This window comes from Pelodiscus sinensis, unplaced genomic scaffold, assembly GCF_049634645.1.
Source record: "Pelodiscus sinensis isolate JC-2024 unplaced genomic scaffold, ASM4963464v1 ctg34, whole genome shotgun sequence".
Classification (NCBI taxonomy): Eukaryota; Metazoa; Chordata; order Testudines; family Trionychidae; genus Pelodiscus; species Pelodiscus sinensis.
Genome location: NW_027465849.1, coordinates 4,798,614 through 4,817,377, shown reverse-complemented (window position 1 = coordinate 4,817,377; position 18,764 = coordinate 4,798,614). Strand labels below are relative to the sequence as shown.

At 52.0% G+C, this 18,764-nt stretch overlaps 1 protein-coding gene across 2 annotated transcripts in view; it reads right to left on the bottom strand.

Moving 5' to 3' along the window:
• The window catches only part of DLL3 (delta like canonical Notch ligand 3), a 329,262-nt gene that overhangs the window by 41,902 nt on the left and 268,596 nt on the right, over window positions 1-18,764 (bottom strand). The window contains exon 9 of one of the 2 annotated variants that reach the window (XM_075915298.1): window positions 13,085-13,795. The exons of the other annotated variant lie outside the window; for it this stretch is intronic. Within the exon in view, the coding sequence (XP_075771413.1) occupies window positions 13,790-13,795 (6 nt within the window). The 3' untranslated portion in view covers window positions 13,085-13,789. Of the gene's footprint in view, window positions 1-13,084; window positions 13,796-18,764 lie in introns of those variants that run through there. 2 annotated transcript variants of the gene reach the window in all.

Below are 18,764 nucleotides of genomic sequence, written 5' to 3'. Positions count from 1 at the left end.
ATAGCTGCCTGCTTACGTACAAACCGAGGCTGAGGGAGGTACGCAGTACGCAGGGAGAACCCAGCTCTGGGGGTCGGATACTCTGTCTATGCGCAAAGCCAAGCACAGCCCTTCGTCCTGCACCTAGGAAACAAATGGGCAGTGCCTTTCCACTCACAGAGCAGGGGTTTAGCCATCCCTGGCCGGAAACACCAGGGGGAAGGGTGGGAAAGTTCTTTAGCTCATAAAGTTTAGTTCCTCGAAAGCAGGTTCTGATTTTATTTGCTTTGTAACCTCCTGGCCTGACTCACTAGCACTTGAATCTCTGACAACAAACTGCTCCGTGAGCTGAGTCTGGCAGCCTGGCGTGTGCTGTTCTCGTGAGAATGGCAGCCGTGGGAAACAGGGCTGGATGCCACGGGGGAATGCTCCAAAGGGACTCGAAGGAGCGGGTGCACCTCTTGTTAACCTGCAAGGCAACGCAAGGGCTGGGCAAGTTCAGAGGAGGGGGCTTGTGCAGTTGACTCCCTCCGAGGCAGAAGCAAGACTCTCATGCTGAAGGCGTGTGTGAGACTCACAGCCCTGGCACACCACAAACCTCACAAAGCCAAGACAGAGAGAGGTGGGCAGAGGAGAGCGTGTCGAGCCGTTTGCAGACACAGAGGGTCAGGGCAGTGCACCTGGATTCCTGCTGGCCCCAGGGCACTCGCACAGCAGCAGGTACATGGCTCTGGCCTCTCTGGCGGGACATGACCTGGCCTTAGCTGTTCATGCCGTCATCTCCCTGTGCCTGGGCGACAGACATGTGACAGACTTGGGCGCAAAGCCCTCAGCGTGCAGCGAGCTCCAACCGGGACGAGACCCTGCAGCGTTGCTCGGCAAAACGAGCTCCAGCGAGCAAACCTGACCCATCCTCTGCTCCTTAGGTTGGCTTCCCTCCGAACACAGTCAAGTGCCAGGGCTCGGTGCTTATCTTGCATCTACACTGCTGCCCGCAGCACACAGCTCTGTGCTCGTGCTGGAAAAATAGCTGGGTAGATGTTGTGGCTCAGGCTGGCATCCAGGCTATGAAACCCAGAGCAGGGGCTCTCAGGCTGGGCAGTGTAGACGTGGGTAGGCAGCACAGAGCAGTGGTGGGCAACAATGTTTCCTCTAGTCTTTTCCATGCAGGTGCAGGTTTTGTCCCATCCATGTGCAGAATAATTGGATGTGCACCACGGCTTGTTGAATGTGCACCACCGGTAGAAACACAGACCTTGCTGTGGGCGCCCTGCTAAGGAGCCAGACCGCACTGGAATCTCTTCTGAGCTGCCTCACAAGCACCCAGCTCACAGGGGACACTGGTGGGCATCCTGCGGGCTGTGGCTGTGTGTGGCCTGCGAGACGTTTTGTCACCGTTGCCCACGTGCAGGGTGGCTAGATTCCGCTGGTTTCCGTCTGGGTAGCTTTTCCTACCGATATCACTGACGTGACGCACACGTACAGCCAGGGCTCGTGCAGTGAGGTGCGGGCCGATTGCACCCAGCCCAGCCTGGGAGAGCAGCCCGCACCCTCTCAGCCAATCACAGCGCTGCTGCGGTTCCATCGGCACAGCCCACAAGTTCGAGGTTCACAAGCGCCATGAGCAGGCTGCCCTGTCCCGGGAGACCAGCGTGGTTCTAACAATCGTGCGGCCCGCTGAGATGAAGGAGGCCACTCATGGGGCCCTCTCACTGGCCTTGGTTGCCCATCGCGGGCATAGACAGACCCATAGAGGCTAATGCCCTGGGATGGGAACCATGGACCATAATTCTGCTCTTCTAGCATCTTGGGGCTTTCTGCCAGGAAACAGCAGGGCAGGCACCTCCCCAGGCTGTGGAACAAACTCCCTGGAGGACTAAGGAGTCCCCCGCCTTTTGCTCCCAGTGCAAGGCGCTCCTCCTGACTGGCCTTCGACGCAGAGCAAAACAACACGACGCTACCGAAACCAAGCACCGCACCGCACCGCACACACAATTCTCCTCTGCGGGAGAGCAGTGGAGGACAAAGAGGCAGGCTAAGGGTCAGGCTACACACCAGAGCAAGGACTTAGGGCAGTGAGTATCCGAAAATGGGCCACGTGACTCGTGTGGACGTTCAGGATCCGAAACCTTTGGGTTTTAGAACCCCGGCTCCAGCCCAAGCTCTAAGAGCTACCCCGCTTTTAGCCCTGCAGCGCAATCAGCTGACCGGGTCTAAGGTGCACTGCCATGGGTCGCTGTGTTAGGTCACATGCAAACGCTGCGGTAGAGGAGGGCGGTGAGCCCGGGTCGTTCAGATCACCCACATGCCCATCAGCACACCCCAGCGCATGCATGATGAGCAGGGCCCTACCGAGTTCACGATCCGTTGTGGCCCATTTCATGGCCATAGGATTTAAAAATGGTAAATGCCACGATGTCAGCTCCTATCACCTCAAACGCCTTGGGGTTGTAGACGTAGGCGTCCTGACTCAACAAGGATGTCGGCGGGGAGATGCTGCAAGGTTATTGGAGGCGGGGATGCAGACTGCTCCCCTTACTGCTGCGCTGCTGAACTTCTGCCTTCAGAAGTGGGCAGCTGGAGACTCAAGGCTGCTGGCTGGGCGCCCAGCTCTGAAGGCAGCATAGCCGCCGCCAGCAATAGCAGTGCTGAAGAATGACAATGTACGGTATTGCCGGCTTTACATCTGCGCTGCTGCCTGCTGAGTTGGGCGCTCAATGAACAGCCACCATTTGCTGGCTGTCCAGCTCTGAAGACCATGCAAAAATGAAGGTGGCAATATCGTACCCCCCTAAAATAGCCCTGCCCCCCCTGCTCTCCCTTTTGGGCCAGGACCCCAATCTGAGAAACGCTGGTCTCCTCATGAACCCTTTCCAGTATAAGGTAAAAGCACCCAAAGACTAAATTTCACAGGAGAAACCAGATTACATGGGCCGTGACACGTTTTTCATGGCCGTGAATTTGGTAGGGCCCTAATGGTAATATTCCAGCTAGGAATGTTAACATGTTAATGGAGGTTTTGTTCACGGGGGAATTTCCTTGAAAAGAATCACAAGGGAATATTTAAATCTGTTCAGCAAAGGAAAAGAACTCACAAGAGCCAAAACTGACCCGTCTGCATAGATCCAAGGCCCAGGTCTAACTATTCCACCCGTCTATGTTTCCTGGGATGCTAGGGTGCCCTGTTCTGCATACCCTGCCCGCCCCATGGTGCATGGGCTGCACAGACACAGGGCTATCCAGCTGTCCGCTCTGCTACCTTCAGGACATCTCAGGAGGCGGGGGGGAAGGGGAATTGGAAAAGCCAGTTGAAATGTAAGCACACTGTCATTCCCTCTGCTAGCCTTTCCGAATCACGCCCAGAATGAATGAAAGACGGCAATGTGAGCCTCACATTTCCTTATTCCCAAGAGTGGGGCCGTAACACTTGATATTTCTGCTTTCCCCACATGTGTTTTCACGAGGTCCGTGGTACAAAGAAGGGTGACTAATGGGGATAAATACTTTTTTTTCTTCTAACTAGGCTACACTACACCAGCGTTTTAGAGAGATTTAAAACGTTATCAAAACAAAGCAAGCACAGGCTTTGATGAGCCACAGCGAGTGTGGGAAAGTGACAGACAGCAGATTGCAAATGTCTTTTGGTTCACACCTCCCAGTGAGTGCCCAGCTGTACGGGTAACTTTGCAGAAAAAACAATCGTCCCAACTTTTTCTCCTAGGAGAGAGCGGTGGAATGTTGATTAGATCAACAGCTGTTTCCATTGACCCACTGTGATCCACTAGCCTGATCTCCTGTATCGGACAGACCCCAGGACTTCCCTGAATTCAGGCCTGTTTGAACTAGGGCTGATCTTCCAGAAAATGCCTCCAATCTTGATTTGGAAATTGGCAGTGATGGAGAATCCCACCTACAGTCTTGATAGGTCATAGAAACATAGACTACTACAACTGGGGGACCCTGAAAGTTTCCTGCACTCCTGGGAGGACCAAGCACCATCTAGACTCTAGATCATCCCTGATAGATGTCTATCTAACCTGCTCTTAAATATCTCCAGTGATGGAGATTCACAACCTCCCTAGGCAATTTATTCTGGTGATTAATCACCCGGACAGTTAGGAACCTCCCTTGCTGCAATTTAAGCCCATTGCTTCTTGTCCAATCCTCAGAGGCCAAGGAGAACAATTTTTCTACTGCCTCCTTGTAACACCCTTTGAGGTACTTGCAAACCGCTATCATGACCCCTCTTAATCTTCTCTTCTCTAAACTAAACAAGCCCGATTCCTTTTGTCTTCCCTCACAGCTCATGTTTTCTAGTCCTTTCATCATTTCTGTTGCTTTTCTCTGGACCTTCTCCCATTTCTCCACATCTTTCTTGAAACGTGGTGCCCAGAACTGGACACAATACTCCAATTGAGGTCTAATCAGCACAGAGTAGAGCGGAAGAATGACTCCTCGTGTCTTGCTCACAACACACCTGTTAACGCAGCCCAGCATCATGTTTGTTTTTTTTGCAACAGTATCAAGGACTCATATTTAGCTTGTGGGCCACCTGGACCCCTAAACCCCTTTCTGCAGCGCTCCTTCCTAGCCAGATGTTCCAATGATTAATTATCTCTCTCTTTAATTTATGCCTTATTTTCCTTTTTTCTAGGTTCATCTTCCAGCCATTGGCTCTTGTTAGACCATTGTCTGCTAGTTGGGAGAGCCATGTGCTGGTGGACATAAGTGGGACAGGAGCTGCCAGCATGATGCTGGAGCCTGAAGAGTAAATGGGGTGCGGGGAGGCACACACGGTGGAATCTGGAGTAGGAGCAGAGCGATTACTTTCTCTCTGTGTTTGGCACCAGTGTGACCTCTGCTGGGATCCTGAGTCCAGGGGAACCAACAGCTTGCAAGGTGTGTGGGGCGGGGTCCGGCTCCACACTCTCTGAAGTAGAAGGGGCGGGGCCGGCGCAACCAGCCCTCCATGCCACCAGGAGCGCAGAGCCCCCCAACCTCCGGAGCTGCACGGAGCACGTGGCGCTTTGTTGGGGATATAAAGGGCCCAGGGTTCCAGCGCCGCCACTGATGCAGCGGGAGCCACGGGCCCCTTTGATTCGTTGGGCCCCAGGGCAGCTGCCCCTTTGCCCTCTCCCCAAGAGTGGGCCTGCCTGTGGCACCCACAGTTCAAGAAGAGTGTGATAAACCGAAGGAGGGCTCCAGGGGGCCCCACCATTGCTTACGGGGTTAGCAGACCTGCCTGGGAGTGACAGACTCCGAGAGCTCCGTCTAGGTGGCTTGCCACAGAGCTGGTTAAAGGATCCCTAGGCTACAGCCTCTGCCTCTGGAGTCTCTACCCACGCAGAGGGAAAATGGCAAGGACCCGCTTCTCTCGTTCTCGCTCATACTGGCTCAGTGCCGTAGCCACGTCCACGCTCGGGACGCCGACCCACGCCGCAGCGGAGGCTTGGTTTGCTCGATGAGTCGACCTGCTGAACTCAGTGGGACCCCTCGCGGAGCGAGTTACAACTCCGCCAGGGCAAGGCAGAGCGAGGAGGATAAACGCTCGGTGTCTCGCTCATGACTTTCAGAAGCCGCTCCCATTTCGGGTGCAGAGCCCCCAGCCCTTGGACAACCAGAAAATCTCAGGGAAGGCAGCCCCCCAGATGGAGGCACCGAAAATCACTCGTGACTTGTGAATAGCCTCACCCTGGGGAATGTGGCTGGCAAAGAGCATGCGGTTAGTGCAAATTATTGGTGCAAATTATTGTCAGTGCAAATCATTACTGCCTGCCTGCACCCATGAGCACCAGTCCCGGCCAGGACCCCACTGTGCCAGGCACTGTACAAACACACAACAAAAAGACTCTCCTTCCCCCAAAGAAACAACAGTCTCAATTTTACCAGGCCAGCTGCGATTGCATCAATTATGCAGTTAGGACTAGACTGGGCACAGTTGTGTGCCAGCTGCCATGTTACAATATCCCTAGCTCTTCTGTCTTGCTTTCCTGCTGTACTTCTCAAAGTGCTTTATAAAGGGGGAAACTGAGGCACAGAAAGGGGCAGTGTTTTGTCACAGGTCCCCCCAGCAAACAAAGCTGGGAATAGAACCCAGGGCTTCTCAATCCTGTGCTCTATCCACTAGGCCGCACTGCCCTCTCCTTTCAGGGACTGAACCAGAACTAAAAGTTCAAGGACTTGTCTACCACACAAACACTTTGCCTCTGTTGCTATACTGGCATAGCCTCACCAGCAAAGCCCCTAATGCAGGGCTACTCAACTTTGAAAGCCCCGGGGGACACAATGATACCTCACAGCACATGCCAAGAGCCATAACTTAAGCATGGTTGTATAGACATGCAAATATATATGCAAATACAGCCAGTCTCCAACTTACGAACGCATTGACGTACAACCATCCGCACTTATGACCAACCTCCCATTAACCCCATTACAGCTGGACTCGGACTTACGAACACACCATCCGCACTTACGAACAGCGCGGCTGTATGTAAAAGCACGTATTTCCGACTTATGAACAAATCGATTTACGACCAGGTGTTTGGAACGTAACCCGTTCGTAAGTCGGGGATCAGCTGTAGCTTATTTCACACTGATGGGCATGAATACAAAGATTAAGGCAAAACGACACAACATGCAGGCCCCATTTAAGGCAGTTCTGCTGATATCAATAAAATGCAACTTTTACCCCATTTCCACCCATTCGACAGCACTTGTAGCGAGCAACGACAGCCCAGGAATGTAACGATTGCAAAGCATCTCAAGAGAAGACCATTCTATTGACTCGCCATTATGGAGCGTGTGCCCAGTGGAGGCCACGTTCACACGATCCCACCCAGGGCTGTGTGTTGAGCCCCACATAAACCCAAACCTGCAAACAAACAGGCTGCGGGCCGAGTAGCCCTGTTAACGGGTACAGGCTCTGCTGAGACAAGGAGTTAGTTTGCTGGTATCGTTAAACTGACTCTCACATGACATGCGCTCGGGCCCCTTTGCTGCACTGCGGGCGCTGCGGTCAGCCAGGGGCTGGGTTTGCCACGCTTCTCGCCTCACGGGCAAGTAGTTGCCCAAGCAATGCCAGCCAAGGAGAGCAGGGGGCTCCTCACTGCACCCTTAGCGAAGGAAGGGAAGGGGGGCTAGGACACGGGTGCATGGGCCCCTTGCAGAGGGAGAACACGCTACCTAAGGAGTTTGCAGGATCCCATCACTGGAGACTTTTAAGCAGGCTGGACAAACACCTGCCAGGGCAGATGGAGGTTCACTTGGTCCTGTGTCAGAGCAGGTCCATCCCAGCCCTGGAGCTCTAGGGATCCATGCCTGGGTTGGAGCCAAGCATTAGAGCATCTCTTAGCCTGCCATTTAGAAGCATGCCCAAGTGACTGAGAAGCCTAAGTGCAGCGGACGGGGGTGCGTGGCCTGGCCTCGGGGGCTGAGCCATGGTGCCCAGGAACCAGGGCTGCAGCAAACCTGGGTACAAGGCAAAGGAGTGCCTGTGGATGTGGCACCGGCACCGAGCAGGCCTGCTCTGGGCTGCGTTCGGGCTTAAGAGCAGTCCTGGCCAGGTGGCATAGGCAGTCAGGCGAGCTGGCCAATCAGGGCTCAGGTCCTCAAAGGCACAGCCGGTCTTAGGGGCGGGCGGTCACCCGGGGTCGCCATTTCAAGGGGCCGCCGACAAAGCCGGTCTTAGGGGCGGGCCACGACTGCATTTCGGCCTGACCTCCCGAATCTTTCCCCAGCTTTTTTTTTTGCATGACAAATTTTTGTCCTGTATTTTTTGGAAACCATCTGGCAACCCTACGGGCGAGCCGGACAGTTGCCTGGGGCTGCCAATTGGTTAGGACCGGCCCTGCTCAAGGGGCTTTGGGTACCTACATCAAAGGGGCCTAAATCCTGGGGGAGGGGGCAGCAAACCTAATGGCACTTTGTTTCCTGAAGACGGGAAGTGTCAAGGTATTTAGATGCTCAAAGAGTCAGGTGTGCAGGGGGGTCCTTCGCAGTCCAGCGAGGGGCAACCGAGGCAGCGAGGTGGAAGACTGTCGGAACCAGACAGTTCCTGGGAACTGGGCAGCTTTGCTAACTGTGCTGGGGTACCTAGAGTCTGCAGGGGGTGGCAACTGAAACGTAGCAGCGCTGTGATTGGCTGCAGAGTGGGCGTGGACAGAAACTAACGAATCTGGGAACCCTGCACGTGGGCAACACATCTTGTGGGCCACACATAGAGCCCTGATGGGCTGCACGAGGCCCACGGGCTGCAGGCTGCCCCCCACTGCACTAGGCGCCTCTCTGTGCCTACGCGCTTCGGCAAATCTGGCCCTAAGCCCATTGCTCCAGAGCCGGAACCAGAGCATGCAGCATCGCTAGACTCCAGGCCACCGAACTAGCACAGCTGCCTCATTGGCTCCACTGCCTGACTGATGGGAAGAATCAGCAGCCTGGCTCTTGGCCCCTCAGCAGGCTGGCGGCTGTTCAAACCACCCACGACGGCACGAGCATCTTATTCTAAGCCTGGTCGTGCCTGGACCAGCCTTGCCCCATCCCGCTTCCTCCAAGTGTCTCCGGTCTGACCCTTCTCTCCAATGCCTGACGTCAGCTCTGACCCTTGGCTCTGGCGGGATTCCTATTCCTGGCTCCCAGTCGACTTCTGCTCTAACAACTAGGTCCAACCCACCCACATCCTGGCCTCGGACCACATGTAAGTCACATTGGAGCGTGGCCGAGCTCTGGCGGAGGGATTGAAAACGGAGCTGCCAATGGCTGTTCTCAGGAGCACCCATCAACTCTGTCTCTTGCCGTTCCATCTGGGTCCTGTCTCCCACTTTCACTCGCACCACAAACTAAGCCAGCGCCGGGCATCTGTGGGCAAGCGCGAGAAAACGCGAGGGCGGGCCAATAAAAAGGAGCTCGCCAGCATTCTAAAAAAGATCTCGTGATTTCTAACTGCTTGGTGTCAGCGTGACTGTAAAACTAGGGCCCATCCCCCAGGGGCATCACTTGGCTCAGCTCCACCGACCTCCACGGGGAGGGGTACCTACCGAGGCTCTAGCCCCCTGCCAACAGCCGGCGTGACTTGAGGGAACAGAGCAGCCTTTTCCTCAGGCAGAAGGGCATTGTCAGCGCATCCATGTGCAGGGCATGAAGATGCCCCCGGGATATGGCCAGGATCAGGCCCACCCTTAGTTCTTCTTTAATTAAAGATCTGAGCAGATGGGGGGGGCGTCATACTGGAAAGAACCACTTGGGGGTGGTGCTGAATTGGGAGGTTACCAAATAGGATCTAGAGAGAAGCCAGAGACAACACAGCTTGGGAAATGTCCCAGAGAGGCAGGGGACTCAGCAGGCAGCTGAAGGGACATGGGTTGTGAGCAGACATGGGCTCGAAGGGAGGTGAGGTTGTCCACCTAGGAGACACAGATGCCAGGACAGAGCCCGGCCTTTGCTTCTCCCTGGCTTGAGGCAGTGTCAGCAGGAAGGTGCTGGCAGGCTGGGAGAGGGCAACAAAAAGGCTGCAGCAGGGTGGCTTTAAGGGACGGGTCAGAAGGGTGAGGCCTGGCCAGTGGGGATGCGGATAATTCTCTGAAGGGGCCAGCAAGGAAGAGGTGAAGGTTCAGATTTCCCAGCGGAGTCAACGGGGCCAGATCCCTCGCTCAGTCCAGCGCCCCGACATGGATGGAATGACGCCCATTGGCGCCGCTTTCGGGGCTGGATCAGTGAGAGTGGGACCTCCCAGCAGGAACAGCTGAGCTGAACATCCGGAGAAGCCCTGGAGAGGGGGGCTGATCAGCCTGCGAGACTGTTCCCAGCCCTGCTCCCCCAGGACAAGGAGGGAGAACACTGTTGCCTGGGGCACTTGTGCTGGCCTGGGCAGAACACCAGCAAATGTGCCAGGGGGATTAATTGTGCCCGAGTGCCCAGGGACTCAGCGCTCATGAATCCTAAGCCACCCTGGCTGCAGAAGGAAGCGGCTCATGCCGAGGCGGCCATGGATCTGTTCTGCTGACCCCAGGGTGACACCAACTACCTGCAAGCCAGGCCACTGCAGCCCAAATTGCTGGGGATTTGCCCAGCCTGCGTAGCCCGGCCAGCCTCAAGGAAAGGGCTCTGGCTCCTGTTTCAAACGCTCTCAGTGGCTGGAATTTGGCTCCACCATGTACCACTCCTTTCCCCAGCAGTTACACACCCCGGAGCTGAACTTCAACCTGGGAAAGCGTTACAGAGCTAGCTCCGAAAGGGTCCACCAGCTGCCTCCCGGCACCCCGCTGCACCCCCGATGGCCAAGAAAGCCCAAAGGGCAGGAGAGAAGGAGCATCACTCCCACCTTCCAGAGGGGGAAAACTGACTGAGGTGACTTGCCAGAGGCCACAGAGAAAGTCAGGGATCAAACCCTGACACAAGGACACAAGGCCTTGCACACCCACCCAGTGGATCAGACTGCGGGAAGTGGGAGCCATTCGGACATTGACCAGGGATTACCACATGCATTGGAACAGATGCTGTCTGAGGCGTGGGTGGAGAAACACCTGGATGTCTCTTTCCCAGGGCTACGCACTACTAGGACCTCAGTTCAACCAGGCTCCGTGTGGGAATCCCTAGGTGAGTCTACAGCTGGGGTTCGTACTCGGGGATCCTTTAATGGCTGGGAAGCCAAGGACAGAATTCAAGAACAGTACATCACGACAAAGGGTCCTCGTCCAGCTAGCCAGGCTCACAAAGCAAGCGAGGACTGTTCTAGCAGCTGGTCCCCTCTCCGGTGTCCAACGTGGCCGCTGGCGACACAGAGTGAGCAGACTGTTTTGCTGACAATGTGCAGCTGACTCCGGCCCTGCAGGGAGGACAGGACTGTGAATCTAGGTCCATTCCCTGGAGGGCGCCACTTGGGGCAGCCCCAGGGACCTCCTTGTGCATGGATACCCACTGAGACTCTAGCCTCTGCCTGCCGCAGGCGTGACATGTGGGAACACAGTGGCTTTCTCCCCAGGCTTGCACTGGGTGTAAAGCACCACCGGGGGCCATCCTGGTTGTGTCTGACACCCATCGCACAACAATGACTTGAGATTCAAAGCCCGGACAGCGTCAGACCCCAGACAGCAGAGATCAGGGGTGACAGTGACTCCGCTCATGTCAACACAGTCATTCTGGTTTTAGAGAGCTGGATCCTGGCTGCACGGTGAGCCTCACCAGTTGCCAAGCACAGATGCTGGCTCTTTAATTGGGTCTAAACAGCACTTGCTCCAGTTCAACGAAACCAGCACAGAACCAATGTGGACACACATACCCCCGATTCAGACTTATCACAGAGGTTTCATTGGGTCTCATACACTCAAGGGGAAAGGCATAAACTGACACAAGACTGTCCACACCCAGTGCTAACACCCTCAGTTTCAGATCACACCCACTCTGGGTTCAGACCAGGACTCAGTTCTTCTGCCACTAGAATACCCTTGCGCCTGGGACTCACAGCAGAAGCACCTCTCTGTTTGCAACTGGGGCTGCAGCTACCGAGCACCCAGAAGCCACCTGCAAGAAACCATCCGAGGTGGCTTTCCCACCACAAAGGGGAAAGAGCAAAGTGGGCCTTGTGGTGAGTGAAGACATTCAATAGAAAAGCAGGAGAGCAAAATTCTCCTCTCGGCTCCTCTGCAGAAGGAGCCGCTTTCTTTCTGTGCCTGAGGACACAGAGGTGCTGAGCGAGTTAACCGCACTCAGGCTATGTCTAGACTACGAAGTTTTTCCGGATATTCGGGAAAAACTCTGCCCCGTCCCGGGAACACGTCTGCTCTTCCAACATTTTTTATGGAAGAGCAGATGCAGTCTTTCGGAAACCCTGCCTTCCTCGTTTCACGAGGAAGAAGGGCTCTTCCCAAAGAGGAGGTTTTTCCAAAATTTGGCCAAGTGCATATGGGCCAAATTTCAGAAAAGTCTCTTCTGAAAAAACAATCGGAAAAAGGTACGCACATTGCGGTAGTCTAGTCTCAGATGATGCGGGGGCTGTAGCAGGGTGATGGAGAATCTAGGACTAAGCCAGCCTTGATCATGGACCGAGCCACTCGTCTAGTGGTCCCAGGATGAAAAACAAGGAGCAGCAGGGTGTGAGCTTAGGAAACTGCAGCAAGGTCTATGGGATGCAACAAGGTGCCTGCAGGACCGAGTTGGGGGGGGGGGGGGGGAAGGGAGTTTGGGGGCCTAGAGGACCAGTAAGTACCAGGATTTAATACATGAGACCCCTTGTGGGAATTGTGGAACCAGATTTGAACGATTAGTTCTAAAGGGCCCTGAAAAGGGGAAAACCGGAGAGGGGGCTCTAACGTGCCCTCTGGCCTCAGGAGGCACTCGGTAAGCGACAAACAGCAGAGGCCCCAGGAAACAGATCACTTGGATAGGTCGAAGAGTGATTTATTCAGTCCTGTAACGAGCACAGGAGTCTTCCTAAACCCTCCATGCAAGACGAAAATCCCTTTGTAGCAAACGTAGCAGGCTCATCAATTCCTAGGTCGCCCAGCTGCCACCAGAGGGAATAGAGTGTTGCATGAAGTGGGTGGCTTAGACCTTCCTGACCGCCCAGTGGGCAGCTGCTGAAGCATGAGGGTTAGGAGTTTATCATATCTGGCCTATACTTTCAGGCTGCCTACTGCTGTTGAAAATAATTTCCCTAATAAATTTATTCTGCTTTACCATGACTCAGTTTCCACACAAACATTCCTTTATTAGTTCAAAGGCCACTTAGTGCTGGTGACACCCAGATCACAAAGATGAGCCTATTCACACTTGGCCCTGGCTAAAATACTTGCAACATAACCAGGCACCGGTCGTCTCTTCATATCATTGCGTGACTCGTGAGGAGGAGGAAATGCTCTGACAAAGAACCCCTAGAAAACCTTGCTTTTTCTACACCATGATAAACAAGTGATGGCATTACTGGTTACTGGAACTTCACTAACGTCAGATGATTTGTAATTTATAGGGCTGTCAAGTGATTTAAAAATTAATTGCAGTTAATTATGTGATTGATCACACTCTTAAACAATAATAGAATACCATGTATATAAATATTTTTGAATGTTTCTCACATTGTCAAATATATTGATTTTGATGACAACACACAATACCAAGTGTACAGTGCTCTCTTTATGGTTATTTTGTATTATAAATATTTGCACTGTAAAAATAAGAGTATTTTTCAAATCCCTTAATACAAGTATTACAGTGCAATGTCTTTATCATGGAAGTTGACATTACATTTTTATGTAGAATTACGTACAAAAATAACTGCATAAAAAAACCCAATGTCGAACTCAAGAGCCTACAAGTCCACTCAGTCCTACTTCTTATTCAACCAGTTGCTCAAAGAAGTTTATTTACATTTGTAGCTGATAATGCTACCCACTTCTTGTTTACAACATCCCCTGTAAGTGAGAACAGGCATTCACATGGCACTGTGGCAGTCGGTGTTACAAGATAGTTACATGCCAGATGTGCTTAAGATTCATATGTCCCTTCTTGCTTCAACCACCATCCCAAAGGACATGTGTTTATGCTGCTGACAAGTTCTGCTCGATAACAATCTATGCACACCAACTCATGTTCATTTTCATCATTGGAATCAGATGCCACCAGCAGAAGGTTAATTTTCTTTTTTGGTCATTTAGGTTCTGTAGTTTCCGCACTGGGGTGTTGCACTTTTAAGACTTTTGACAGCATATTCCACATCCTGTGCCTCTCAGATTTTGGAAGGCACTTTAGATTCTTAAATCTTGGGTTGGGGGTTGTAGCTCTCTTTAGAAATCTCACATTGGTATCTTCTTTGCTTTTGTCAAATCTGTAGTGAAAATGTTCTTAAAATGAACATGTGCTGGGTCATTATCCAACATGGCTATAACATTAAATATATGGCAGGGTGCAGGTAAAACACAGAGCAGGACACATGCAATTCTCCTCCGAGGAGTTCAGTCACAAATTGAATTAACACATATTTTTAATGAGCGTCATCAGCATGGAGGCATGTCCTCTAGAATGGTGGCTGAAGCACGAAGGGGTATACGAATGTTTAGCATATCTAGCATGTAAATACTTTGCAATGCTGGGTACAAAAGTGCCATGCGAATGCTTGCTCTCATTTTCAGGTGACAGTAAGACGCAGGCAGCATTATCTCCTATAAATGTAAACAAACCTGTTTGTCTGAGTGACTGGCTGGACAAGAAGTAGGACTGAGTGGACTTGTGGGCTCTAAGGTTTCACATTATTTTGTTTTGGAGAGCAATAATGTAACAAAAAAAATCTACATTTGTAAGTTGCACTTATATAATAAAGAGATTGCACTTTAGTACTTGTGTCAGGTGAACTGAAAAATACTCCTGTTTATCTTTTTATAGTGCAAATACTTGTAATGAAAAATAACACAAAGTGAGCACTTATTCTGTGTTGTAACTAAAATAAAAATACTTTAAAATTTAGAAAAAACATCAAAATATTTATTACATTTCAATTGGTATTTGATTGTTTAACAATGCAATTAAAACTGTAATTAATCACAATTAATATTTCAAACACGGTTAATTGCGATGAATTGACAGCCCTACCTATTTGTTAAACAAGCCCATACGGACAATTATTTACTGCATCTGGTACCCAGTTAACCATGTTTTCTTGATTTCAGTTATCTGAAATCAGACTTTAAGATAAACACTGGAGTTTCATGGGTCACCTCAAGTTTAACACAAGCAATTCTTCTTTCTCATGATCTTTTTGGGTGCTGGGTGCATGCTTTGGGCCTGTCATGCTAACATTCAGACTCAATGTAGAGGCATAATTCACCCAAATCTAACATTTCCTACGGGCCCTACAATCATGAATAATTTTGCCTAACTAGCCATACGGGCTGAAATTTCTCAGGCCGGGGGTCAATCTGGAGCTGAATTTTTAGGGACAGCTTCAGCCAAGCCAGTTCAGCCGTTTGCAAGAACGAGGTTAGGGGGCAGAGGGCTGGTTGGCCCAGGTTGATTAAAAAGTGGAACTGTTTTGTTGGAAAGTGCTAGCACACCAGTGTGGTGGAGCAGGGGACTTCAGTTTGTACGGAGCAGGGTGCTCTGCTCCGGGCCCCAGGATGAATGATGAGAATGCTCATTCCTAATTCGGGTGGACGTGTCGGGCAGCAAACACCCGCTGTAGGGCTGTAGGAAGGTATCGATGCCCAGACTTCCCTTGCGAGGAGAATAGCTAAGGGAGGAGCGTGGACAGCAAGCTCAAGCTGAGACTCACACCTAGTCATAATGTGTGCACTGCCGTGGCACCCAGAGGCCACAAACGGGCTCAATGAGCTAGGTTCTATAAGTACCATAGAAACAGTCCGTGCCCCAAGGACCATAAGAGACAAAGGTGGGAGGAGGGGAAACTGAGGCACCAAGGAAGACTCACAGCAGGACAGTGACAGAACTGAAGAAAACACTTGAAGACCAGTCCAGCAGCCCAGCCTCCCTCTTTGTATTTTTTAGCCATTCCTAAACACACATGGCCGGGGCTCTCTTCATCAACGCTCTTCCGCGGAGAAGGGCCCCAGCTATTTGCCACAGACAAGAAGCTGTTCCAAGCTGCGCTTGCTTCTGGACAGTGGCACGTGAGCATCGTGGGAATTCCCATAAACCCCCATTACCCCAGCAAATTGGCCCTCTCTTAGTTTCACTGTATAGACGTCCCGCTAGCTTGATTTGTACCCACATTATAGCTAATCAACCAGCAAGACTGTCTGTTGGTACGGCCACCCATGCGACCTCCCACGTCCATGGGAAATCCACTCCTGTGCCCAGCCCAGAGGTGTCACCTAGGCCCATGAAAACTAACTTTGAACGGCCACGCTGTCTGCACAGACATCACTGACTTACAGGGCTGGAAGAGACCTCTTGTCTCCCACCCTCTTGGAAAACTGGTGGGAGGGTAGGGGACAGAGCACTCTAGTGGTGCAGCAAATCCACGATGAAAAGGTCAGACTTAATGTCCCGGTGATGGCCAGCCACCAGGGGAAAGGGGGCAACTGCCCTGGGGCTTGGTGATTCAAAAGGGCCCAGGACTCCCCACTGCACCCCGGGAGGCAGGAGGAGACTTCGTGCCCTGCCCCTTCCCCGGGTCAATCAGAGCCTCGGGGCGGGGAGAGCACATGAAGTCTCCTCCCACCCTGCCCTGCCCTGCAAGGGATGTGTGGCACTGAGAGTTGACCACCAGCTCAGTTCAGCTGCCAGCTGACTCTAAGCACCCTGTGCCCCGGCAGGAGAGGAGACTTCGGGCACTCCCCTGCCCCCAAGCCCTAATTGGTCTGGGGGTGGGGGAGTGGCAGGGCGTCCGCAGGCTGGATCCAGCCGGCGGAGGCCCCTTTGCTCACCCCTGGTCTAGAGAGACGGAAACATTCGCCCCTCAACCTAGCTGAGCCTATGTCAGCACAGCCACAGCACGCAGGGGCGCGGATCTCTCACCCCGTTTTAAGCTAGACTGTCAAAGGTTTGTCCCCATCTGGGAAGGGCGTGAAATGGGCCATTGCATTATCTTCCAAAGCCAGCTGTGAGTGGGGGTGGGGGAGGGAGGGAGAGGTGGCTTCATCACCCCTGCCCTCTCCCAGTTGTTCTCCCTTCTGGAAGTAGGGGTCCACCCATCTGTCCCATTCTGGCGGGACAGGGACACACCTGAAAAAAACAGGATGGGCCCACTTAAAAGCAGGCCAATGGCTGGCCTGTCCCAACAGCCCCACTGGTTTCAAGGCAGCTAGCTGTGCATGGGGAGTAAAGTACCGCCTGTGTGTCTGGGCAGGGGCAGGGCCTATCTGCATGCCCAGCAACCAGCCTAAAGTCTACTGAAGGCAACAAAAGTCGAAGGCTACGTCTACACTGTGGGTTTTTTGCGGAAGAGGAAATGCAAATGGAGTGCTCATTTGCATATCACATGCTCTCATTTGCATATCTTCTTCCGATCCTTTTTGCGGGAGAGGTTTTTGCGATAAAAAGCCCTGTGTAGGTGGGGCCATTTGTCAGAAAAAAAAACCCTTTTGCGCAAGAGCCTATAAACCTTTTTTGAGGAATAAGGGATCTTGCGCAAAAGGGGTTTTTTTCTGACAAATGGCCCCACCTACACAGGGATTTTTATCGCAAAAACCTTTCCCGCAAAAAGGATCGGAAGAAGATATGCAAATGAGAGCGTGAGATATGCAAATGAGCATTCCATTTGCATTTCCTCTTCCACAAAATACCCTGTGTAGACACAGCCCTAGTGTCACACCAACAGGAGGAACTGAACCTGGGATCTCGGGAACTTAGTGCATTAGCCTCACGCGCTCAGGCTCAGCTGATCTAGGCTGACTTCCAGCTTCAGCCAGCTCAGAAAACCTCCCCCTGGGGCCAGCCCAGGTCTTGTGGAGCTAGAACGGATGCACTAGAAAGAGCCAGCTAGTCTTGGCTTTAAGAGGGCATGAGGCTGGATCTACCCCATTTCTAGGTCATCTGTATGGGTATGTCTACACTTGCACCCTCTTTCAAGAAAGGGATGCAAATCAAGACATTCAAAATTGCAAATGAAGCTGAGATTTAAATATCCTGTGCTATATTTGCATTATGGCGCTATTTCGAAATAACAGGTGCTGTTAAGACGCGGTTATTTCGAGAGAAAACCCTTCTCTCGAAATAATCGGTAAACCTCATTGTATGAGGAATAAGGGTTATTTCAAGAGAAGGGTTTTCTCTCGAAATAACCGTGTCTTAACAGCGCCTGTTATTTCGAAATAGCGCTTTTTTGAAATAGCGCCATAACACAAATATGCAAATGAAGGGCGGGATATTTAAATCCCGGCTTCATTTGCAATTTCAAATGTCTCCATTTGCATCCCTCTCTCGAAAGAAGGTGCAAGTGTAGACATACCCATTATCAGACTAATGCTGCTCTCTGCTGAAGACTGGCCCCATCTCTAGCTTCAGCCATTTCATTGCCTTTGTCTGCTGGATTCAAGAGCCCTCTGCTCTTACAGGCCTGCTGAGGGTCACAGCTCAGCTGCTCTCTAGGGGAGACCTTTGCCTGCCGTCATTTAGCATCTCAATGCAGTGTCATACCTCGCTATTTTTAGCTGCACAGCTCCAAGCGCTTGCCGGGGGCGGCGAATAGAGCAGTCCTCGTTATACGGGGCAAGCCAGGCCCAGAGATGTGACGTAACTGGCCCAGATACACACAGAGCTCAGCCCCCCTCGAACACACCACCACAACGCCACCCAGAGAAATGGCTCTTTCGATCAGCAGGCTGAGCGTGCTGTTTGTACTTCCTGATTCCCCTGGAAATCCACAGGCACCGGGTTAGCGCCCGAGAGCAGCAGAGCGATGGGGGAACATCTTTTAATTCCAGAAGAGGGTTATCACAGCAAAATGCTTCCAGGGTACATAAGGCTGAGAATGTAACACACGGGCACAACAAGTGCTTGGACTCCAGCTGCAGATTGTAGTTAGACCTGTTAGGAAATTAAATTTTGCAAGTTTTTCTATGAAACCTCCCCCCCACCAACTGTCTTTTGTACCCTCCAAATTCCTGTGTAAAAAACCCAACCAACCAACCAACCACAAATATTGGTTTTCAGTTGCTGGATGTTTTCAGTGGGCAAAAGCCGATTGGTTGGTTTGTTGTGGTTTTTTAAATAGAAACCTGACTATCTCGCGGAACCTGGAAATTGTCAATGGAAATAGAAATTCTCCATGAAATTGAGTAGAGTGTTGAGAAAAAGCCATTTCCTCTAAAAACCATCTGGTCACTGCCACGCTGAGGCCT